The sequence below is a fragment of the Myotis lucifugus genome, unplaced genomic scaffold (assembly GCF_000147115.1).
Source record: "Myotis lucifugus unplaced genomic scaffold, Myoluc2.0 scaffold_94, whole genome shotgun sequence".
NCBI classification, from domain to species: domain Eukaryota; kingdom Metazoa; phylum Chordata; class Mammalia; order Chiroptera; family Vespertilionidae; genus Myotis; species Myotis lucifugus.
Genome location: NW_005871142.1, coordinates 601,664 through 627,852, shown reverse-complemented (window position 1 = coordinate 627,852; position 26,189 = coordinate 601,664). Strand labels below are relative to the sequence as shown.

The window sequence follows — 26,189 nt, the reverse complement described above, 5'->3', positions numbered from 1 at the left end:
ATAAACAATTAAGTCACAGGCTGACATAAATACATACTGGGCATTCACTCATTTGCAGAGCTATATAAACTCCACTGTTAGCTAAAAACTTACTCAGAGCCCTTGCTGTTTTGGCTCAGTGGATAGAGTGTCTGCCTATGGAATGAAGGGTCCCGGTTCGATCCCAGTCAAGGGCACATGCCCAGGTTGCGGGCTTGAGCCCCAGTAAGGGGCATGCATGAGGCAGCCGATCAATGATTCTGTCATCATTTATGTTTCTCTCTCTCTCTCCCCCTCTCCCTTCCTTTCTGAAATCAATAAAAATATGTTTAAAAACAAAACAAAACAAAAAAAACTTACTCAGAAGTTGAGGTAGCAGATAAAGATACTGTGGGAGGAAGTATGGCCTTTTTAGGAGACACAGATTTTTCACTTGATGGCATTTTTTCTACATAGTTGCATGGAAACCAGCCAAACTTTCCTTGGAAACTACCATAAAGCCAACCAGGTTCTCCTGTGGTTTTTTCATCAACCTATGGAAACGAAAAGAAGGGTTAACAGTGGTTAGAAAGCCACACGTTTACAGTGGAAAGGGATGCAGACTTTGAACACAACCACTGTGACATTGCTAGAGTCAAGGTGATAGCCGAGATGTCTACTAAGTGGCTAAGGGGTGGGCAGTGTATGCAGCACAGATATGCTGGACACTGATGATTCACATCCCACCCGAGACGGAACATGATATCATCATGCTGCTCAGAATGGCATGCTATTTAAAACTTATGAATTGTTTTATTTCTGGAATTTTCTATTTAATATTTTCAGACTGTGATTGACCAAGGGTAACTGAAATCACAGAAAGTGAAACTGCAGATAAAAAAGATTATTACATTGTATTCAGTTCATGAGATAAAAAGACTTTGTTCCTACCTGTATTATATCCCCAGAATTAAAACTCATCTCATCATGGCTCCTTGCTTCAAAGGGATATAAAGCTCTATAATTCACCAACTCACTAGCTGGCTCACCTAAAGAGAAGATAATTGTCATTATTTGCTACTTTCATGTATACATTTTGCTATGACTCAATAAAGAACACGTAAAAGAAAAAAGAGAAAACTGAGAATCAAACTGTATGATGAAAATCCATTTGTATAGTCTTGTTAGGATTTAAATATCTTGAATAGTCTTAGAATCACTATAAAAGCAAACAAGGATGTTCATCTTAAGTGAAGTTGGAGGCAGTAAAACAAAGAGATAACTTGCAGGTGTACCATGAGCAGGGATCTAAGGGAGTGTTGGTGGCTGAGCCATGCAAAGTGGAAGCAGCAAGTGGCTTATTAGTTTGATCTGTGAAGTCAGAATAAAACAGGGAAAAAGAGCACAAAAAGGGAGGTCACAAATGAGAAGATTAGCAAGTAACCAGGGCTGACTAAAGGAAGATCTATATATTTACAGTATGGTTCTAAAAGAAAAACCACAGAAGGGCTCACAAATACACTAGACTTGATAAGATTAAGATATTTTACTTTGGTCATTTGTAGAATAAATGTTTTAGCTTATAAAATTTTCAACACATTGTATTATCAAGGATTTAATGATCTATACATTCAAAAGAGATATAATAAAAATATTTTAGGAATGGTATATAAAAAACAAAGTAATGTTCTAAAAAATTTTAATGTGCAAAGACTTAAAATTTTATTGTTTCATTAAAATAAACAGTTTAGGTCTAGCTGATTTGTCTCAGTGGATAGAGCGTTGGCCTGCGGACTGAAGAGTCCCAGGTTCGATTCCGGCCAAGGGCACATGCCTGGGTTTCGGGTTCAATCCCCAGTAGGGGACCTGCTGGAGGCAGCCTATCAATGATTCTCATCATTGATGTTTCTCTCTCTCTCCCCTTCTCCCTTTCTCTCTGAAATCAATAAAGAAATAATAAAAAAATAAACAGTTTAGTTACACTAGCTGAAAAAAATATTTGAAACTGTTTACTTAGATTATGAAAACCACATCATGGTCTGTTTATAGTGATGACTTACCTTCTTTTCTCAATGTTGTTTTAAGATTTCTACCCTCAGTCTGTTTTTTCTTTAATATATTTTTTAATTGATTTCAGAGAGGAAGGGAGAGGGAGAGATAGAAACATCAATGATGACAGAGAATCACTTATTGGCTACCTCCTATAACCACCTACTGGGGATCAATCCCGAAACCCAGGCATGTGCCCTGATCAGGAATCGAACTGCAACCTCCAGGTTTATGGGTCGACACTTAACCAACTGAGACATACCTGCTGGGCTACCCTCAGTTTGTTTAAATAAGTCTACACAGTTCTCATCCAAGTTTAATTTAGAAAAGAACTTTTTTTCTGATTCTAAGATAATTATCTGTTTTAATTTTCTTTTTGCCTTTCATCAGAATCTTTCTTTTTTCTTTTGTTGCTCTGTCTCAGAAAAATCAAATCTTATTTTTATCCGTATCCTTACATCGTTTCTCCTCAGTTTTCTTTTCCTCTTCTTGAACTTTTTCTTGGGTCTTTTCTTCCTGGAGCCGCTTTTGTTTTTCTTCTTCCTCCTTTCTAAGATTTTCTCTCCATAAGTTTTCTTTTCCTTGCTTTGCTTTCCTTCACATAAAAGAGAAAGAGTTTGCACAATGTCCTGATTTTTTAAAAACAAAATAAAAATAAAATAGGTCGTGCTCTTGACAAACTGAAGAAATATTACATCTATTTAGATGTAAGATAATATATACTTAAGTATCTATATATATAAAAGCCTAAGAGATCAGTATGACTGAAACGACCTGTCGACCAGCCACTATGACGTGCACTGACCACCAGGGGGCAGACGTTCAACACAGGAGCTGCCCCCTGGTGGTCAGTGAGCTCCCATAGCCAACCTCCCGCAGTCCCTCCCCCCATCCTGCAGGCCCTGGCTGGCCCAGCACCGATTGGGACTAGGCAAGGCGCCCTGATAGGCCCTGATTGCCAGCCAGGCCTAGGGACCTCACCCGTGCATGAATTTTTTGCACTGGGTCTCTAGTACTCTTATACGGTAATTATATATTTGTTATAGCGAAGAGATATGAGTAGCTATATCTTTTTTTTGTCAGATGGGCAAAAAATATTTTTTGGTGTGCTGCAGAATTTTAGTATTTAGTTTATATGTGCCATGAGATGAAAAGCTGAAAATCACTGCTCTAAGTGAATGGTTCTATGTTTCAGACACCACACTGTCCTACTTTTCTTTGCTATAAATGGAGGCAACTGATAAATCTCAGTAGTACAAAGAGAACTGCACAACATGAAATTCTACACTCAGTCTTATCACTCTACAAAACTAAGTATTTTTTTTTTTCATCTTTCAGGTCTGATTCCAAAGCCCATATTTTTCACTAATGGAACATAAAATTGGTTACTTTAAATATAGTTCCTAAAAGAAGAACTGAATTTCTAAAACTTAGAATTTAAATAGTATCTTAGGACAATCCTTTTGTTTATCCTTTATTCCCCTTCAATTTTTGTAGTCAAACTAGAGGTATAGGTAACAAAATTAGAATTCTTAGAATAGTATCTTAAATAATAAAAGGTTAATATGCAAATCAACTGAACGGTGGAATGACTGGTCACTATGATGCGCACTGACCACCAGGGAGCAGACACTCAACGCAGGAGCTGGGCTCACGGGCTCATGGCTCACCACAGTGGCAGTGGCAGGAGCCTCTCCCGCCTCTGCGGCAGCACTAAGGATGTCCGGGAAGCGGGCCTAAGCCATCAGCTGGACATCCCCCGAGGGCTCCTGGACTGCGAGAGGGCGCAGGCCAGGCTGAGGGAAGTGCCTTTCCCCCCTCCCCGCTCCAGTGCCCGAATCTCATGCACTGGGCCTCTAGTAGTATAATAACTTTATCAGCTATATTACCTTACAGCCTCATCTTCTTGTTTCTTTTTTTGTATTAGCTCTGACCTTTTTCTTTCTATTTCCTTTAACTTGTTATGTTTGATCTTATGAAGCTGTTCAAGAGCTAACTGCTGTGTATTGTAGCTTTTTCTCAGTTCCTAAGGAGAAAAGAAAATAAGTCAATTAGGCCACTGATTTAAATATTTTTTATATAATGAGTCATTTTCATTAAAAGACAAAAATCTTAAAGCAAGATAAACTAAAGTAAAAATATTAACAGTTTAAAAACATCTAAATGATTAAAAATATAACTGAATACAATATATATTTAAGCCATGTAGCCACTGAAGACAAATACCTGTTAAAAATCATCTAGTTTTGTATTAATTCATTTCTAAGGAACACAGAATCTTTACAAACCAATTCTTTGATTTGATAATTCATTTTAATATAAAAGCAATGCATTAAAACTTCTTAAAACAATGTGCTTGTTATAACATCTTAAGAGGAATTTCATTCAGCCAATTTTTTACATAGTAATCTAATCAAGTATACCTAGTATATAGCTTATTTAAGTGTTTACTCAAAATCCAAAGGACTACTGTTCCTGATCTCCAAATTAGTTATCCTACTGTCACTAATTAAAATTAAAATCTCACCTTGCCTTTACTCCAGAACCTTGGGAGTACAGGTTAAGAAGAACCTAACCCACTAAAGATTCTACTGACAGGTCTTTCCCTCTAAGGAAAAGTACCCCCCAATCATTATCCAAAGTCAACAGTGGTGACTTTCCAACACACTAAAGATATTTTGAAGATTCATGATAATCCCTTCCCTAATAAGAACAAAATATGTGGACAGCACATATATGTGCTCTCATTGAATCCTCATAAGACTCTGCAAAGAAGGAAGAGCCGATATTGTCAGCTTACTTTTATAGAAAAAGAAAGCAAAGTTTGGAGATTAAATGACAAATAGTTACACAACTAGCAAATGACATGGAAGAGACCAGAACTAATTTCTTTAGATTCCTAGGCCAGTACTTTTCTCATTGTTCCTCACTGCTAAAGATACAATATTGTGTGAATTTCCTTAATGGAATAATGGCCTATCAAATGTCTCATCTTTTGGCTTTTCTATTTGTCTTAGTGTGATGTGAGCAAAGGAGTAAAAATTATCACTGATCTTCTATATGTCTATTACAGAATCCAATAAAACAATTTCTTAAGATTATTTATTTATTTATTTACTAGAGGCCCGGTGCACGGATTCGTGCACTGGTGGGGTGGTCCCTTGGCATAGTTTGCGGGGATCGGGCCGGAAACTGGCAGTCCAACACCACCTGCCACTCCTGCTCATCCCGGCCCCGCAGCACCTGCCACCACCACTGCTTGACAGGCTCACTGCTGCTCCACTGCGGTCTCGGGCTGCAGTGGCCAGCTGTGAGCCCTGCATCTAACACCCGTCGGTCAGCTGAGTGGCACTCCCACTGTGGGAGTGCACTGGCCACCAGGGGGCAGCTCTTGTGTTGACCGTCTGCCCCCTGGTGGTCAGTGTGTGTCATAGCAACTGGTTGATCAGTCACTTAGGCTTTTATATATATAGATTTATTTTCCTCACCAGAGGATATTTTTTTCCATTGATTTTTAGAGAGAGTTGAAGGGATAGGGAGAGACAGAGAGAAACACGAACATGAGAGAAACATATCGATTGGTTGACTCTCGCATGCCCGGGAGCCTGCAACTGAGGTACGTGCCCTTAACTGGAATTGAACCCAGGACCCTTCAGTTTGCAGGCCATCGCTCTATCCACTGCACAAAACTGGCTAGGGCTTTAAAGATACTTTTAATATTACTCATGTTTCACCATAAGTAGCCTAAAGGAGTGATCAGATGCTCTACTATCCCGAAGGGTCATAGAGCTAGAACTAAGTGTCTATCTTCTTTCAAGACCATTGGGACCAATTCCATCTCACCTACCAACTAACCTTGTCATTCTTTACTACCTGAATTCTCTGCTTTTAATGCTGCTTTTCCCTTGATCTGACCCAATCCCCCAACCTTCCTCTCCTCAGACCCCTTCAATGCCCTAGAACTTCCTCTCAGTGGTCAGGAAACTCCCACAAGCCACATATCTTCTCTGAATGGAAAGTCCCTTACCTCCTTGCCTTTCTGACCGATCCCTTAGGATAATGCCTTTCTTCTAGTTCTTTCTCAGTTGATTATCACGTATTCCATAAAATTAGAGCCAGGTGGTAACTTTAGTATTTTTCCTTGGTCTTTGTTGTCACTTACAGAATATTATTTCTCCTCACTCTTACAAAATATATTTTTCTGAGGCTTGTACCATCTAGCAATACCACCCTCCCCTTCCTCTTATTGTTAGGTATTGATCACCTGGTCACTGATCCACAATGACTCATCTTTACCATTCTCCAATGACATCCACATAGATGACCAAATCAAAACCTCAACTCTCAGGTTGATCTCCTCAACAATGATCTTTTACTCCATCTAATCCATTATTCACATTATAACCTACATCTTCTCAACATCAGAAACAGAACTACCATTGATCAAATATCCCATTCTTCAAACAACTTCTTACTCCTTGAGCTTTTCTTATATCTGGTACATCCATTTCAACAGTTTTCCAAACTCATTTAGACCTCCATTCTGTTGACCCCATCATGCTCTCTTTTTTCATCAGCACCTCTACTTCTCCTCACATCCATTCATGTCCAGTCCATATTTCAGAGCTCTTTATAATAATTATTGTGTCACAGGGTTGTAACTCCACGGTCCCTTCCTCTTTGGCCATTTCTATTAAAACCTCAAACCTGCATAAACCTAAGGACTTATTTCATCAGCCTTCTCAGTGCTTACACCCAAGCAGCTGAAATTGGTGGAGAAAAATGATACAATTAGACATGCTGTTTTCAATTTAAATTCACGATCACCAACTTCAAACGGGCATTCAACATTGCTCAGCACACCTACTGTTTTCCTCTACTAAGCTTGCACCCTCCACTCCAGAGATGTCTACTTCTCTGCCCTGAAACTTCCTAATCTTCCTTCCATCCATTCTCTGCAAGACCAGCTAGTAAGCTTGCCTCATTAAACCATCAGACTACAACTCCCTCTTCTTTCCATTTCAAAATCAATAAAACTTCCTGCATCTGCACCCATCTTCTTCTAGTCTAGTTTGAGTTACTCCATGTTCTCAACTGCCCAGGAAGATTCCTTATAATAGTCCAACTTATTTCTAATTTTAAGCCTTGAAGCTGTCAACTTCCTATTCTCCACCAACAAATCTAACTTCACACCCATCTTTTTCCCATGTGATTTTTTATTTGATTTGTACTTCTCTTTTATTTTATTTATTGTCTAAAGGTTTACATATGTCTCCTTTTTGCCCGCTTGACTCCCCCACACCCAGCCATTCCCACCCCGGGCAAGCTCCCACCGCCCCAGTGTGTGTGTCCATTGGTTATGCTAATATGCATATATACAAGTCCTTTGGTTGCTCTCTAACCTCCCCTCCCACTCCTGCCATTCGTCTCTGGATCTATTCTTGTTCATCAAATTATGTTGATCATTATATCCCACATAAGAGTGAGATCATGTGATATTTATCTTTCTCCAACTGGCTTATTTCGCTTAGCATAATGCTCTCCAGTTCCATCCATGCTGTTGCAAATGGTAAAAGTTCCTTCTTTTTAATAGCAGCATAGTATTCCATTGTGTAGATGTACCACAGTTTTTTAATACACTCATCTGCTGATGGGCACTTAGGCTGTTTCCAAATCTTAGCTATGGTGAATTGTGCTGCTATGAACATCTGGGTGCATATATCCTTTCTGATTGGTGTTTCTGGTTTCTTGGGATATAGTCCTAGAAGTGGGATCACTGGATCAAATGGGAGTTCCATTTTTAGTTTTTTGAGGAAACTCATACTGTCTTCCACAGTGGCTGCACCAGTCTGCATTCCCATCAGCAGTGCACAAGGGTTCCTTTTTCTCCACATCCTCGCCAGCATTTGTCGTTTGTTGATGATAGCCATTCTAACAGGTGTGAGATGGTACCTCATTGTTGTTTTGATTTGCATCTCTTGGATGATTAGTGACTTTGAGCATGTTTTCATATGTCTCTCAGCCTTCTGTATGCCCTCTTTCGAAAAGTGTCTACTTAGGTTCTTTGCCCATTTTTTGATTGGATCGTTTATCTTCCTTTTGTTAAATTGTATCCCCCATGTGTTATACTGGAAGTATTCTTTTTATCTAATCCTTTAAATTCTGGATTATCTTAATCTGCTTCCCTAGGGACTTTATCAACCGCCATTTTATATATTCAATGTCACTCAATCTCTCTTTCCTCCTTCCTCCCTTCCTCTTTTTTAAAACATATATTTTTATTGATTTCAGAAAGAAAGGAAGAGAGAGATAGAAACATCAATGATGAAAGAGAATCACTGATTGGCTGCCTCCTGCACACCCTTCTAGGGAATTGAGTCTGCAACCTGCGTATGTGCCCTGACCGGGAATTGAACTTTGACCTTCTGGTTCATGGGTCAATGCTCAACCACTGAGCTACTCTGGCTGGGTCCTTCCTCTCTCGTTATCATTTCCTTCAAATCTGTCTTTCTTCCTCCATTCCTTTTGCATTTAAAAAATAGCCTTTACTTAAAAGAATAAATTACATGGAGTCAGAAGTGTTCCTAAAATGTGAAATACTAGCACATGGTTCTCTGCTGTTTTTTGACTAATTTCATTGTGCTTTTTTTCTCATAAACTCTACATAGTAACCCTAAATGCTGCATATTTCTGACTGAGAACATTTAAAACCATTCATTCATTCAACATGTACTTATTGCCACCCACAATCTTCCATGCACTAGGTGCTGGTAATTTGACAATGAAATTAGTCAATCATCATTAAGACATTGAGTTGGATATGGTTGCCTAACCATCATCTCCATCGTTTTGTCTTATCCCTTTACTATGTAGCCATATGCCTCACAGAAAGCTGATAAAAACTCCAAGGCTGGTCCTAATTTTTCTTTTTTCTCCCCCAGCTTTACTGAGATATAACCGACAAAAATTTATATATTTTATACACTGTGAAATGATCACCACAATCAATCTCATTAAAATAGCAATCTCCTCACATACATAGTTCTCTCTCTCTCCTCAGTGTTAAGAACTTTAAGATCTATCCTCTTAGGAAATTTCAATGAAACAAAACAGTACTGTTAACTACAGTCACCCTGCTATACATTAGATCCCAGAACTTACTCATCTTACATAACCAAACTTTGTACCCTTTATCCTTCAAGTCTTTCTCCCAAAGACCAAAATTTTCCTTTGACCTCATGCTCTGTTCACTCTCCTCTTAAAAGTTGCTCACACTCAACCCTTCCTCAACTCCCACTCCTGATCTGTTGCAATCCTGCTTCTGCTAGTCACTCAACTGAAATGGCACTTTCAGAAAGATCTTCAAAGGTCTCCTTGTTGACAATCGCATGGGTCTTTTTCATTACTATGTTAACTGATTGCTCCGTATCACTTTACCATGATGATTACAGAGGGACTCTATTCTTGCTTTCGTGACACCACGGCCAGTCTCCTGACCACTCTGACAGTATAGGTCTCATCCCCTTTTAGTTTTCTAATTGCACCTGGTGAAAGTTTGAATAAGCAGTGAAAGGCTAGAAGGCAGGAAGCAGAATGAAAAAAGCAAAACAAGAGGTAAGAATAATCTGCTGGCCTGTGGAGAATTAAATGTTATGTGAAAGAATTATAATCCACAAGTCATCATTAAACCCATTTTACAGACAAAGATATTTAAGTTTAAATTTTTGTGTAATTTGTAGCAAAAGTTCTAAAATCAGATAATTTGGCCATTTTGCTATAACCACAAAGGAAAAGCTGATGCTGTCGTTCCAATTTGCCCTATTTTTGCTTAGGTAACAAATGAGCTCTATTTATCACATCCCTGTCTTGGCTGTGCATATGCAAACTACTGCCTACAGCCATCCATTTTAGTCCCCGGTTGAATGCAGTCAAAATCTACTATGGTTAGCACATGGTACAGTTGAAGCACCTTTCTTTTAAACTACAGTAAGTCCTCACTTAACATCGTCAATAGGTTCTTCAACTTTTAAGTGAAACAACGAACGTATAGAAAAACCAATTTTACCATAGGCTAATTGTTATAAACAGGAGTTAAGTTTCTACGGCATCTCATCAATGTTATAACAAAACGACATTGAATAAAACATTATTTGAGGACATGCTGTATATTAAAACAGGAATTCATTGAGTATTTTAAATACCCATATGCTATATATGACAAAGTGAGCTCTTTATTTATACATGTGATTTAAACATTTTTATCTTAAGTGCAAGCATGTCTAAACATGAAGCCTGGTAACTAGATGTAACTAAAGCTGCCCCTGCATTATTGGTTAAAATCGTTCCATAAAGCGGTATTAGAAAGCAGCAACCCATTATATGTATGATATAACCTAGTCCTAAATTTCAGAAAGTAAAAGTTTTATTTTAAACAGTTATTTTCAGTGATATGGGTAAATGACTTAATCTCACACTCCTTTAGCTTTCCTTTTAATTCAATCAGTGATCATCCAATCAGCTAACCCAGCTCACGGGGATGGTGTAAAGGAACCCGGTGATATTTCCAAGTGTCTGGGCTCCTTATGAGAAAGGCAATCATATTGATTTCTGGCATTAGACTCAAACAGGCAGTTAGATAGCAGAAGGATATTCAAGCAAGCAGGAAGAAAAAGGGTCTATATAGTATATGTTATTTCAAACAAAGATATTCAGATAAATGCAAAAAATAGGCTAGTTTAAAAAAAAAAAAGAAAACAGTAAAGTAACTCAAAGCAAGGGAGCTAGATATTAGAAAATAACCTTAAGTAAGAGGAAGAGGTTGTTGAGACAGCTGAGCAGAGACAAAAGGCACTGAAGAACAGAGTCATCCATACTCCCACACTGCAAGATAAGGCAGATAAAAAGCCAATTAAACTATGTACAGATTAAAAAAATAATGTAGGGAAGTTAACTTGGCTGGCCTGTCTGTACATCAATGACGAATTATTTGGTTAAATTTTTTTTCTAAATATATACAAGTGTGAAATGTATTATTAATACGCACCTCAAATTTCTCTTCCTTAACTGAACCCACATCACCTCTTTTCTCTATTTGTTTATTCTAGAGTTTGTGTCATGTTATTCTAAATAGTCAGCAAGATAAAAGTCACATAGCTGCCTTTGTGAAAAACTATGTAATACTTTATGCTCTGAAAACTTTATGCTCAGTTAGAAAGGAATAACTCCCACATTTGAATGATGTGCCATCAGTCTGGTTTTTAGCTTTTTATATCTTCTTTCATAGGAATAGTTTTCGTATACAACTAATTCTTCACAGAATGATAGGCATATAATATATAATTTGGACTTCTGCTCTGTACTGCAGCAAATAATGAATCATGAACTTATTTTCATGCAAAGTTTATAGTGCCAGAGTATGCTTTAGATTTCACTGATTATTACATTATTTCACAAAGGTTAAGTAAATTAAATTGTAACAAAGAAACAAGAAAAGAATTTAGTGTGTTAGAAGAGCTTCTACCAGGACTATTGTAAATTTTCCATATTCCCGATTTTAGAATTTTGCCCAAGATCATGCTGGCTGAGATCCATTCTTTGATACTGACAAAGGCAATTATTCTTAAAATGTGTAAATGCCAATAAAAACAGTCATCAAAAACTGAAAACTATAGTAAATGATGGTTAGTTACATGACACAATGTTTACATCTACAAAGAACATGTAAAACAATCTTGCAATTCTAGTACAGCTCAAATTATAAAATAATGAAAATGTACTATCTATAAAAATAATTTCACATATTCATTTTATTAGATCAAAATAAGGAAGGTAAGAAGGCAGCTAACTAAAAATGAATGTAATAGAATATAATAAATACCTTTAGTTGACTGTTAAATGAATCCATTTCTGATAGCTTAGATGCAGTTTCTTTTTCCAGTGCATCTAACTGTTCTTTAAGTCTTTGGCATAATTCTTCCTTTTCTAATGATTTTTTATGAAGTAGACTGATTCCTAAATCTGAAATACAGACATCAGACAGTTTACATTTGGTAGAAATTCCTATTTCTTTCCAAGTAATTGGCATTTGCTGTCTGGTCAAATTGGTCTAACTAGAGAAAGACAAAGAATGTACATGTATAATGTGGATCAGCTGAAGAGATAAAAACTCAGTGGTCATTACCCCCTTTCAAATCAGATCCTGGGAAGCTCTTCATATAGAAATGTGTAAGGAGTGGTTCTGTACTCAAACAGTACCAGGACTTGAAGTGGTGCTCCACTTGGGGTAAGGCTTTTCACTAACCTGATCCTCAGGCTCTCTTTCTATACAATGGGTATCATATCTCTGATCTCATTTATGAGGTGATGGATATAAAGCCATTAGTATAGAGTCTGGCCCACAGTAAATACTCAATTAACAGCAGCTACTGTCAAAGTAGCTTTCTATATATTCTTCGTGCTTCCAAGAACAGGGGAATATTCATAGCAAGGACTCAATTAATATTACAAACTGGATTTAGTAATGTTCCCAAGGAAGTAAGAACAGAGGGCTTCCTTTTAGATAATGCTTTCTTACAGAGTCAGGCAGGGATGGAGAAATTAGATAGAAATATATAATGCAACCCTAGCCGGTTTGGCTCAGTGGATAGAGCGTCAGCCTGGGAACTGAAAGGTCCCAGGTTTGATTCCAGTCAAGGGCACATGCCCGGGTTGTGGGCTTGATCCCCAGTGGGGGACTTGCAGGAGGCAGCCAATGCATGATTCTCTCTCATCATGGATGTTTCTATCTCTCTCTCCCTCTTCCTTACTCTCTGAAATCAATAAAAATTTATTTTTTTTAAAAAGAAATATATAATGCAGATTACATTACAATAAATTAAAATAGCAACCTTACTATTTACATACATATTTAAACTTTATTATATTTTTAAAGTATAAACATCTAGTATAAAACTATAAAATATTTTTAAAAGCTAGTGTAAAATAAAGCACTTTCAGAAAGGCACTTTACTCTTTTACATTAAAGAGTAAAAAACTCCCCTTTATCTCAACTTCCAGCTTATTCCCCTCTTAGGCATTTACATTTAGATATGTGCATAATCAATATTTATTTCCAAAGGATTTTAATGGGATCATATTGTCTACATTGCTCAACAATTTGCTTTAAATTTAGTAAACATCTCCTACAAAACAGTTCTTTACAATTCATGCAGGAATATGGCCAAAATGTACGGTCTTGTGTTAGAGCCAAACCTAGATCTTGTTTAATTGTACTCTGGCATTTTATTTGATTAATATTTGAAATATGTAAATAAAAATCTTATTAAGATAGGAAGACATACCACAATTATTACTTATTTTTATTAATATAATGTTCTAACATCTGTGATATTTTTCACATTAATCTGAAATTTTTAACTGCAGACAAAAAATGTTATTTATAACAGAATAATGCTATCTTAAAAAGTAACAGAATATACTGATATAGTCAGTCATTCAGAAAAGAATAAAAGGCAAAACAAACCTTAGAGACTTACCAGGTGTGTTACCAAGCTGTATGTTTTTAATTCTTTCATTTAATAATTGCTTCTCAGGTACCAAATAGATAAGCTTATTTTGATATTCCTTATAAAAAGAAAAAGTAGTGCTTGATTAAAACTGTAATACCTACACTTTTTTTGCAAACTTCAAAACATGATTTAATCACTCTCAAAACTTAGTATAGGAATAATATGTAGTTGTAAACTGCTCACAACTTATGAATAAACTAGAATGGAGTACACATGACTGAAAATACAATTATTTAGCCCCAGCTGGTTTTGTTCAGCAGATAGAACATCAGCCCTCAGATTGAAGGGTTGTGGGTTCGATTCCAGTCAACGTACGTTGGTTGCAGGCTTGTGTGTGAGAGGCAATCAATCGAGCAACCAATCGATATGTGTTTCCTTCTCTCTGTGTCTCCCCCTTCCTTCCACTTTCTGTGAAAATCATTGGAGAAAATATCCTCAGGTGAGGATTAACAAATAAACAAACAAAAAATACAAATGTTTAAACATAAATCCATTTATGAATGGCTGGCTGAAATTAAAAGGTGTGAAGAAAGCCATTGTTAATGGGGTACAACTGGAGCCTTAAACTTTTCAGCACAATGATGGATGGCAGTGGGCCCAGGCGAAGAGGTGCCTTTGGTATTCGCTACGTGGTATGTGTAAGCAGGCCATGACACTCCAGAATAAATAAGTGTATATCAAAGAGGGACTAATAACTCTGGGATAACTAAGGAAGCAGGTTTAAATCAGATGGGAAATGTTATTGAGTCTTTGCCTATATCCACAGTGACAAAGTGAAAAAACAGCTGATTATCTGCTAGTCCATATCGAAAGGGAAATTTGCTAAGAGGACTCTAGAGATACAGAATGCTTTCAGAGTCCCTATTCTGCAAACTATGGCAACTGAACTAGATCCTAATGCACAAGTACAGGACAGAATTACCAAGTCCCTGGGGGACATAGTCAACATTCTTCCACAATTCTGAAAAGAATAATGTTAAGTCAAAACTTCCTAAAGTAGTAGCAATAACCTTAGTTTAAGATATATAAACTTAAAACACAAAATGATAAATGTCCATTTATGTATAGATATTAAGCAGACCTTAACCAGATGTCTACCAGAGTTTCAGGTGGCCACTGAACTTCCTGATATTATACAAAAGATTGTGTATATTCACTTCCTTCTGGGAAGGTGGTCTATCAGAGACTTGAAGGGGTTCTTGATACCAAAAATCAAAACCACTCTACTAGGAAGAATTATTAATTACGGTTCATGCTTAAGGACAATTCAGCAGCAAAGGACTTACCTGAAGTTCTTGCTGGAGCTGCTTGATTTCCATAATTTCCAGGTCACATTGCTTATCCAGAACCTCCAGCTCAGTCTTCTGAGTTTGTTTTCTGAGTCGGACATCTTGAAGTCTGCCTGAGATCTGCTGATGTTTGCCATTCTACAGGAAGAGCATACAAATATAAGATAACATAAAATGCTAATAGAAAATGTTATCAGGAAAATATTCTACTTAAATTTTTAAATGTCATTTATACTCAGTCTAAGATAAATGTTTAAAACCAAGTGGAGTATGTATTTGAGTTCTAGCTTTTGACTCAAGAGAACTGTTAGGAGGAAATGCACCATTTTCAGAGTGCAAGAGCCCATATATTAGGATGAGAAAGTACAAATATAACACACTAAGTTTCTTCTGAGTTCAGCATTGAGGCACTAATTTATAATATTAAAATAGAGACAAGCTTAAAGAATAACAAGGAATAAATTTTGCATGCAGCATTAGCATCACCTTCTTTGAGCTTATTTCTAACCTCATTGCTGCCATCTAATGTCCTCTAATCAGACAATGTCCAGGAGGGCCTTTCTGGCTACAATTCTCTTCCTATAACAATATTCCTCTCCCCGTTCTTTCTGAGAAGCCGAAAAGAAGTAGAGAGCAGAGATTTCCAATGGAAGCTAAGAAGAGGGTTGAGGTGTTATGGGATGAACTGTGTCCACCCCAATTCATGTTATAGCCTAACCCCCAGTACCTCAGAATGTGACTGTATTTGGAGAAAGGGACTTTAACGAGCCAATTAAGGGTTAAGTGAGGTCATATGAGTGGGCTAAGACCATCTGATTGGTGTCCTTATAAGAAGAGAAAATTTGGACACAAACGAGATACCAGAAATGCAGAAGCAGAGGAAAGACCATCTGCGGACTCAGTAAGAAGGCGGTTATCTGCAAGTAGAGAGGCCTCAAAGGAAACCAAACCTGCTAATACCTTCATTTTGGACCTATAGCCTCCAGAACGGTGAGAAAATAAATTTGTTGTTTAAGCCACTGGTTTGTGGTATTTTGTTATGGCAGCCTTAGCAAACTAATACAGTAGGATGTGGAAAAAGATCATGAATAATCAAAATTTCCTATTTGAGAAGTATACACGAAAGGGATACATGCTGTGTTCATCCTAGAGCTTTTGTTATCTTCAGCACGTGTAAGCATAGGTTCTGGATCTTTTCAGACTCTACACAATAATCTATACTACTGCTCGGTGTGTCACCCAGTTCTTGAGGAAAAAATCATCAATCTTAGGGTAGTCTCCCATTATATTTTAAAGGAAAAATATATAGTCAAGATGATGGTTTAGATAGATATTCAATTAGCTACATAGAGAAATTGAAGTTTTTTAGGCCTGTTTTGTAGTACTGTGGCATGATTAATAATTGTGGTATTCAATGGGGGGATAAGGACACATATGTAATACCTTAATCAATAAAGAAAAAAAGAAAAAAATAATTGTGGTATGCTTTCCTACCCATTGGAAGGCTTAATATAGTACCTTTATAACAAAAACATTGTGATAATTTAAAAAATCTACTTCAAGTCACCCACCAAATAAATAAATTAAGATCTAAATTTGGCTCTACCACATGCATTTTTGCAAAACCTTACTACACCATTAGATCAGACTTCTGTGATTCTAGGGTCTAGTAGAATAGTATGCCTTACCCAGACCCTTTATAGTTTTTCACTCTGCATTTCAAAGTCTTTTAATAACCTGACCCTCTGACATCTGATGTGTAAAATATAGTAAGTATAATGGTTAATATTAGCTAATAACTACAGTCTTACAGAACTAAAGGGAATTATAATAGATCACTTACGTCAGCAGTTTCTAATCATTTTTTATTTTTAGCAGTAGAATCATTTTTCCAAGCAAATCTTAGATAAAATGCCACCAAAAGTAAAACAGACAAATGTGGAGCTTCCCTACTGTGAAGGTGGGAAGAACTGGGAAGGGCGAGCACTGCCCTGGCTCCATGGCTCCCCACTCCCACCGCCTGGCTGTCCCTTTGTAGGCCACCTTCCACAGACCAGCGTGAAAACAGAAAATGACTGAGCCAGCACCACTTTCTTTTACTTTAGAGATGGGCAAAGTAAGGCACAGAGAAGGGAAATGTCTTGCCCGAGTACACGGTTTGCCAGCATTTAAACTGAGACCACACATAATTCTCAGCACTGTGAGCCAGTTACCCCTTTTTAGGAAACTATACTGTCCAGTTAAAAAGCACATAGGAAAATATAACTGTTTAATTGCATTAAAACATGATGTAGTCATGAGATGGATTTTTAAAACAATGACATTACTCAACAGGTAACTCGAGCATCATTCAGATAAATTTCATTTAAACTTCAGCCATACCAGTGCTTCCAACTCGAGATGAAGACTCTTCTTTTTAGAGTTTAACCTCACAATTTCTTCCTGCTCTCTGTTCCTTTGATTGAGGAGCTCCTGTCTGCGAATTCTCTCCCACTCTAAACGACGTTGTCTTTCAAGTTCCTGTTTTGCTGCCTGAGAATAATGAATTAAAGTTAATTTCTCCATAAGCAATTTTGCATCATTCAAACACTGATGAGATGACAAAAGTGAGGCAGGAATTGAGTGCCTATGGGTAACTGGGCAGACCTAATTTTATTAATGGGCCTAAATTAAAGAACTTCCACAAAAATGACTTCATCCATCAGATTTATGGATTGACTCACAGGGAAGTTACTTTTCTTTTAATAAACAAAAGGATGATTTCGTAAAAAATATGTTACTAGGAATAACTGCACCCTTTTCTGGTACCAGGGAAGAAAACAACTTCTATTCATATTATTTATAATTTACGGTGCTCCATCCCCAGCCCTTTAAAACACAGCCTGTCCTCCTGGGAACCCCACACAACACTGTTTATCCCAAGGACCTGCGCAAGCCCAGCCTCTTGATTCCTCACTAGACCTCTGTCTCCCCACTCTCGTCTTTCTGCCTCTCCAATTCCTTGGCCTCTTAACTCTGGATCCTAAGCTTGTGTTCATTTGATGACCCGATCAAACTGACTTCTTCCCCTGGCTCACTAACCTTAGCTCCTCACTCTTCTCTGCAATCGGTTCTCCTTTGGGATGTCACCTGAAGACATGCTTTCTCTTACCACTTATTGGCCCTGAACACCCCTCACAGGCAAGATTCAGATTTGTATAAAGTAAGTATGAACGAGGATAAGCCACAATAAAACCAACCCTTTTTTTAACTGAAGAAAATATAGTCACTTATTAAATGAAATTATTTTCTTAGGAAATAAAATAACCTAAAAATAACCTCTCGTCTTTCTATCTCTTTTCTCCTTTCTTCCTCCCGTTGTCTCTCCAATTCCCTCTGCTTCTCCAAGCGTTTTTCTAATTCAAGTTGTTTCTTCCATTCTTGTTCTTGCAATTCTCTCTGTTTTCGTTCCCACTCTTCCTTTTCTTTCTGGGCTTTACGCTCTGCCTCCCTCTGTTGCTGCTCCATCAGGGCTTGGCGTCGCTTCTCCAGTTCCATGTTCCCTCGCTCATAGTTGGCTTTCCGCTTGTCCTCAAAAGTAACTAAATAAGGTACATTATAAGCATCCTCACACATGAAGAGCCTGCTGAACCTGCAATTCAGTTTCAACATACACATGCCTTGTGACCATTTGGCTATTACTCTTTGGATACTTCTCCTAAGGATAATTTTAACCCAAATGTAAATAGTAAACTATTTCTGCTCTAAGAATATTTATTTTTAGAAAAAAAGATTTCTAAGTTTGAATCCACCCAAGAGAGAAGTAATTTTAACTATTTCTACCAATAAAAATACTTTTCAACTTTTTTCTCAACATTTCTTTAAGGACAACCAAAGTTGGATGGCTATATATTTATTTTATTTGACATGTGCCATTAACTTATTAATATTTTAAAATATCTACATATGTACTTTTTCAACTAATATTTAAACTATTTTTAAAAATTCAAGATTTCATTGCAAAATTTGCTCTAATGATTTCTCCTGAAGTGGGAGAAACACTTTAAGTAGGATGCTAATACACACATTCTTGCCAAATACACACATTGTCTCTTCCTCCTACATACATACTCTCTTAATTTTGACAATCTTAATTTCATTGATGTCAAAATCCACCCCAGTTTCTTGTATGGCATATAAAATATTTAAAATATAAAAATTATGAATATTCATTTACATTTCATGGTAAAATTTAGGAGAACTCACTATAAATATACAACGTAGACTCAATGTTACCTGGTAATTTTTTCTGAGGTTCCTCTTCTTGTATTTTCTGATATGAAGGCAGAGTTCCATTAATGGAATCAATTTGCTTTCCTCCTCTAAGAAAAGCAAACAACAAATAAATTTAGCGTCATGCAGTCGGGGAATTTTTAGACTAGATTATATAGATTACCTATGACCAGAGCAAATTAATATTTAGAACATTATATATTAAAGATATTTAAAACACAGTATGGTCCGTAGTTATAATGAACAGCAGTATATGGATTGTCAAGCCAGAGAGATCTGATCAAATCATGGCTCAGCCAATTGTTTTTTTGGGTAAATTTATTCTCTTTAGTAATCAGTTTTCTTATCGATAACAGTGAAAACACAACTACTTCTAATATCTATTCCTTCTCAGTAATTCATTAAATTCCAAAATCAAATGTCAGTGTAAATGTTTAACTCTCCACTAAACTAATGGAAATCCCAAAGTAGTACTCATGTCTGCCAAGTGATCAAAACCACCCCTCTTCACCTGAGGGGTGAAGGGCACTCACCTAAAAGACGGAGGGACCAGCTCAGGAGGTAAAGTCAGAGGCAAAGGCTGTCCAGCTTTGGCCATGTCAGTGAGGTGCATCGCAAGGATAAACTCTTCAGCTTTTAGTTGTCCATCCCCATCAATGTCAGCCAGACTCCTAAAAAAAATGTGAAAACTCACAAGTGAGAAATAAAGTCTCAGTTTGGAATAAAATATTTTCAAAATAATTCAATTTTTTTATTTTTAAAACAGTAATAATGATAGTGCTGGCCAGAGTGGTTCAATTGGTTGGGCGTTGTTCCATGCATGGAAAGGTTGGCAGTTTGATTCCCAGTCAGAGCACATGCCTGGGTCGCGAGCTTGATCCCCTATAGGGGACATGCAGCAGGAGGTGGCCGATTGATGCTCTCACATCAATATTTCTCTCTCTCCCTCTCTCTTCCTCTCGCTCTAAAAATCAATTTTAAAATCTTTTAAAAAAAGAATTATAGTAAAATAGTTACCATAACATATTTTAGTAAAATGTAGAGATACAGAAAAGTGAATTAATTTTTACCCTTAATTTCAAAACACTAAAGAGAGGGAAAAAAACTTTTAAATAGAAAGAAAACTATTCCTTCTGAAAATGTGGACTGCCTTTTTTCATGGTTAATTCACCTAGCAAATCACTTTTTTTTGTTTTGTTAATCCACACCTGAGGAAATTTTTTTCCATTGCTCTTCAGAGAGTGAAAGAGAGAGAGAGAGAGAGACACCGATATGAGAGAGACACATTGATTAGTTGCTTCCTGCATGTGGGGGCACATGTGGGGGTGGGGAGTGAACCTGCAACCCAGATTCGTGCCCTTGACCGGAAAATGAACTGTGACCCTCTGGTGTGCAGGCTGACCCTCTAACCACTGAGCCACACTGGCCAGGACTCAAATCACATTTAATTGTACATTAAAAATGAGATATTTTCTAATTCTCCATAAAAGGTATTATATAAAGCAAACTAGTTTTACTTATAAAATAATTAAATGCAGCCGGAACTGGTTTGGCTCAGTGGATAGAGCGTCGGCCTGCGGACTGAAAGGTCCCAGGTTCGATTCCGGTGAAGGGCATGTACCTGGGTTGCGGGCACATCCCCAGTAGGAGATGTGCAGGAGGCAGCTGATCGATGTTTCTCTCTCATCGATGTTTCTAACTATCTCTCTCCCTTCCTCTCTGTAAAAAATCAATAAAATATATTTTAAAAAAAATAATTAAATGCAAAGTTCTCATGAATAACATTTTGCACAATTTTATTTGCTTTCAAGGTTGTGTTAACTTTCAAGCAGCTACTTTTATGGAACATCTTTGAGTCACAAACTTTTATAGAAACATCTTATAATAGAGGATATATAGTTAAAAATCACAATTAATGGGCAAACTCACCAAATAGTAGCTAGCTGAGTTTGAGAAAGATTTGACTGAAGAAGGGCATTTCTAGCTTGAAAACCTGATTGAGTGGGAAAAACATAAAAAATAAAATAAAAGAAAGTTCTTTAGCCTCTTTAAAGTCACACAAACCTAAATAGCTGTACCTGTAAAATAACACTGTTGCTATCCTGGGAACTTTTAACATAAAAATTTTTACCATGTGCCAGGCACTGAGCATTCAGTAGTAATCAAAACAACACATTCCCTGTCCCCAAAGAATTCAAAATCAGAATTAGTGGAGCCAAATGCTCAGAAGATAACCATACACAAGTGACTGGCATGCAGGACTGAGCCACCAGTACAGAAAGTATTTAGAGGCCAACTTCTAGTCTAGAGTCTCCTGGCACACCAATGCAACCGGAAGCACTGCTTCCTTAGCCTTTTCAGATCTCTCCCCGCTGATCATTCCTTTGTCTCTACTCTTCCTCTTCTAAATGACTTGTAAATGTTGATACTCCCCAAAGATCTGCCCTGGACATTCTTTTCTGTGTATTCACATCCATTTCTATGACTGTAAATAGCACCCAGAGGCTAGTGATTCCCAAATGTACATTCCCAACCAAAACCTTCCTATAGCTGTTTTATCTGATCGCATCAGTATTAATATATCCCATTCTATGTTCCATAGCACTTTAAAGCTCTATTACTCTTAAACACTTATTTTGCTTGGCCTGCATTGTATTTCATTGCTGAGTGAAGAGAGGGGAAAGTCAGAAGGTGGGAAGTCTATTTGCCTATTACCCTCTGTTTATATCCCCTTTATTATTTTCAACTAGTAAAGTTTGGATGTTTGTTCTAGCACGCACTCAATAGTCTATGGGGGTCTAAGGCCAGGTTTTATGGCTACTTTGAGCATTAAAGGATAAGCAATGCTCATGTGCCTTTAGAAAGGGCAAGTAGAGAAAGACCCATGAGGACAGGGATTCGCAGGGAACTGAGGCTAAGTCCCACACACTCCCTTCATTCACTCCCTACTCTGGAGGATGAGGTTTGATCTTCTCAAGGGTGAAGTCTTTTGCATGTACATCTGTGTGCTCAACTTTATTGTAAGAACTTCGAAGAAAACCATCAGGTTATATCCATTTTTGAATTTTTATACAACTTACATTATTTGCATATATCCAATGCCTGCCAAATTTTTTTGATGTTAAAATATTAGATGAGTTATAAAGTACAAATTCAAAGTTCTTCAATAGAAGTCCATTTAAAAAAACTTTAACTCACATTCTTAAGCATTGTATGCCACTTACCTGAGAGGTATCCACTCATGCTTTTGTCAAGACTATTAAATTTTTGCCGATATTTTAATCTTGAAGGCTGAGGAACTGCCCACTCTGTGGTCCCAATCTTGGGCGAGTTCCCTGAGAGTGAAGCAGTTGAGGAAGTTGAGCTATAACAAAATTTATTTTAAAAATATTATGTTACTAAATAAAATATATTTAGTTCAACTTTATAAGGCAGACAGTAAGAATCATATCTTCTATAATACAACAGTAATTGCTTTTGTATTTGATACTGAAAAAAATTCAAACAATTATCCTTATTCTTAGGAAAGCAAATACCATATATCAAGAACCTACAATGTACCAGGCCCCATAATGTGCTGGGCCTTTACAAATATTACTTCTAATCCTCCTGACAAACTTAAAAGGTATTACTGTCCCAGCTTTTATATGGTTCAGTGATGTTAAGAAAAAAAAGGTTATTCATTCAGTGAGTAAGCTAGGATACAAAGATTCTTCTGGGTCACTGCTTTAAAGAGCATTATTGTGAGATAACTGGGTAAAGAAAATGTGGTCAATATATACAATGGAATATTACTAGGCCATAAAAAAGAGTGAAATCTTACAATTTGTGACAACATGGATGGACCTAGATCAGTGATGGCGAACCTATGACACGCGTGTCAGAGGTGACGGGCGAACTCATTTTTTTGGTTGATTTTTGTTAAATGGCATTTAAATATATAAAATAAATATCAAAAATATAAGTCTTTGTTTTACTATGGTTGCAAATATAAAAAAATTTCTATATGTGACACGGCACCAGAGTTAAGTTAGGGTTTTTCAAAATGCTGACACGCCGAGCTCAAAAGGTTCACCATCACTGACCTAGATGGTATTAGTCAAAGACAAATACCATATAATTTCACTTATATGTGTAATTTAAAAAACAAAATAAAGGAACAAATGAAAAAGAAAGAAACTCATAGATACAGAAAACAAATCAATGGTTGCCAGGTGGGGGGCTGGGTGAAAAACGTGAAGGGATTAAGAAGTAAAATTGGCAGTTAGGAAATGGTCACAAGAATGTAAAGTACAGCATAGGGATACAGTCAATAATATTGTAATAACTATGCATGGTGTCAGGGGGGTGTTGGATTTTTTGGGGAGGATCACTTCATAAGTTGTATAAATGTCTGGCTACTATGCTATACCCCTGAAGCTAATATAATACTGAATGTCTGCATAATTGAAAAACTTTTTAATTTATAAAAAAAAGGGTATTATTGTGATTTATAGAAGGGGTGAGGAATGAGCATTAATGTTTTCTGAAATTAAAGAATACTCAAGCAGAAAAATTTGCTCAAGAAAGAAATTAATGTACAATGGTTATAATATTTTTAAAAACATACTTTTTTTTAAAGGAAAAATATGTAGCTCTGGGCAAAAAATTTGGCTGATTAAAAACATAGCAAAATATTTTTTGTTTACATGGAACATTTTTTCAAAGGTAAAATACCACAGGCATTTATAATTCTAAAAATAAAAACAATTATTTTATGTGAGTTATAAATAAGTAAATTTACCTTAATTGTTTACATTTGGCCATTATAAAGTAAAACCTGGATAAGTTCAGAGATTTAAAAAATAGTCATTTGTTAAATACTCCTTATTAAAACATAAAAAGTTGGAAGCTTAAGTATTCATACCTACTAGATCCTAAATCAATCAGAGACTGGGCTTTCTGTATACTAGCACCACCAAATCCTCCCATCATCATACTATAAGATGACGTATGAGGCAATGCTAAAAAGAAAAGAAAAGAAAAAAATGAAAAAGGTTCACACTAAACAATATTACAAATTATGAAAGAAATTTGCCTCTATTGGAACATGAACAGTTTCTTTCTTCATATGAACTACTGATTTATTAGACATAAAGTACTTACTTGCAGAAGAATATGGAATGGATAAAGGCTGAATGAGACTGGCAGTTCCATTTGGTAAGGATGAAGTGCTAACGGAAGGCACCAAGGGAGCAGGCATCATTAAGGGAGGAAGGGCGGTCCCTGAAGTTGCAGGGGACAAAGCTGTTGCTATAGGAGCGACTGGAGGCAATGGCTGAGGAACGGACAGATTGGGCATGCTTCCCATTCCTAAAGGCAAAACAGAACATATTTTCTAGTGCTAGTAAATCAATTATAAAACACATGCCAGAAAACAAGTTTATAGTGCAATGAGCAGACCCCATATTCACAGGAACACTATGGGCAAACTAGTCTTAAAAATACACAAAAGCAGCTTTACCCCAGCAGTGAGGAAGGTAAACTACTGCTTTTAATATCAATAGTCTGACCTGTGTGAACTAAGAAAATGCCCACCAAGGAGTTAAAAATTCTCTTCCAGTATCATGACCAAATTAAGTATCCTCAAAGAGAGGCTGTATCACCTGATCCAATGTGAGGATAATACAGTGCTATTGAATTACACACACACACACACACACACACACACACATACACACACACACACAGCCAAACTGCCCCCACTCAAAGGAACAACGTGACAACTCTTATTCATTTACTAACTGAAGAATACTAAGTACATTATATAAATATAGTCACACAATGCTTTGGTATTTATCTCTAGAGTTCACTACAATAGAGAAAGAAGCTAGCTAGCATTTTAAGATCTAACATTTGGCGTAGAGGCACATGTTTCAGGTACACAGAGCTATCTAGTTGAATATTCCATTTCAATGAGTGCTTCTCAAATATAATTAATAACAAATTGGCTAATGAAAATGAATGGAAAACTGGTTATCTCTGATGAATATGTAAATTAATTAGCACAAAGTCTTCAACTTTTAGCCCTAAAATTAGTTGGCTAACCTTTAAAGAAATTTCTACTTATGTATAATTTTAAATTACGCCCCTCCCAAATTAACTATTTCAAGTGAGTTTAAAACTGTTCACATTTTTTCTGTTACTCATACAAAATATAGAGGAAACTTATTAAGAATAGTATTTAGGATCAGCTATAGCGAGGGGGATATTATAATTTATCATCCAACCTGGAATTATGAAAGGGCACACTAACCGGATGGAAGCCAGGACAACAGACATAAATAAGGACTGTCCTATGAAAACTGGGATACATGGACACCCTAGCTATGACAGAAATTTTTATTTTATTATTATCATTTTAAAAATCAAATTTATTGAGGTGACATTGGTTAATAGGATCATATAGGCTTCAGGTATGGATTTCTATGTTACAAGAGCTGTATATTGCACTGTGTGCCCACCACCCAAAATCAAATCATCTGTATGACAGCGAATTTAATATTTCTTATCTCAGACATGAAATTAACTTGGAGTCTGGGGATTGTCATTTTATACCAACAAATCCTTTTTTGATCACCAAATATTATGCCTAGGAATTGAGTTTAACTATCAAATGCAGCTAATTAAATTAATAAACACATACCAAAACGGGCAGAAATTAATGGAGAGAACATAGGAGGTTGTTTCATAATAGGAGGGAGAACCACAGGCAACTGCTGGCCTTGTAGCTTTAGTTTGATGAGTTTCATGGCTATGGAGAACTCTTGCTGATCCATCTTCCCATCTTTGTTCAGGTCTGATAAAGCCCTAAAAGGACAATGAGGTGGGTAGATTGTACATAGCGTAAACATTACTTTTGAGGATGATAAAATAAAAACAATGATGTAGCATTCACACATCGATCATCAATTAAGTATGTGCATATGTATCTCAAAAAGCGGAAACGTATACATCAAGAAATACTGACCAGAAATAGTATATAATAAAATACTGTTAGTCTATATAGAATCTA

General features: G+C 36.7%; 1 protein-coding gene across 10 annotated transcripts in view; it reads right to left on the bottom strand.

The window, feature by feature from the left end:
- Positions 1 to 26,189, bottom strand: part of ITSN2 (intersectin 2) — a 99,574-nt gene that overhangs the window by 45,138 nt on the left and 28,247 nt on the right. For 7 of the 10 annotated variants that reach the window (XR_002830015.1, XM_023756438.1, XM_023756439.1 and 4 more), the window contains 17 exons: positions 25,821 to 25,984; positions 24,281 to 24,487; positions 24,042 to 24,138; positions 22,360 to 22,499; positions 21,065 to 21,128; positions 19,669 to 19,806; positions 19,139 to 19,224; positions 18,182 to 18,444; positions 17,246 to 17,395; positions 14,861 to 15,001; positions 13,542 to 13,629; positions 11,885 to 12,024; positions 3,897 to 4,033; positions 2,466 to 2,602; positions 1,246 to 1,329; positions 910 to 1,007; positions 340 to 512 (listed from right to left, as the gene is read on the bottom strand). Coding sequence is in view for 9 of the 10 variants with exons in the window: in XM_023756438.1 (XP_023612206.1) it covers positions 340 to 512; positions 910 to 1,007; positions 1,246 to 1,329; positions 2,466 to 2,602; positions 3,897 to 4,033; positions 11,885 to 12,024; positions 13,542 to 13,629; positions 14,861 to 15,001; positions 17,246 to 17,395; positions 18,182 to 18,444; positions 19,139 to 19,224; positions 19,669 to 19,806; positions 21,065 to 21,128; positions 22,360 to 22,499; positions 24,042 to 24,138; positions 24,281 to 24,487; positions 25,821 to 25,984 (2,307 nt within the window). In the remaining variant the exon portion in view is untranslated. Of the gene's footprint in view, positions 1 to 339; positions 513 to 909; positions 1,008 to 1,245; positions 1,330 to 2,465; positions 2,603 to 3,896; positions 4,034 to 11,884; positions 12,025 to 13,541; positions 13,630 to 14,860; positions 15,002 to 17,245; positions 17,396 to 18,181; positions 18,445 to 19,138; positions 19,225 to 19,668; positions 19,807 to 21,064; positions 21,129 to 22,359; positions 22,500 to 24,041; positions 24,139 to 24,280; positions 24,488 to 25,820; positions 25,985 to 26,189 lie in introns of those variants that run through there. The other 3 variants (XM_014458353.2, XM_023756445.1, XM_023756441.1) reach the window with 2 other exon arrangements.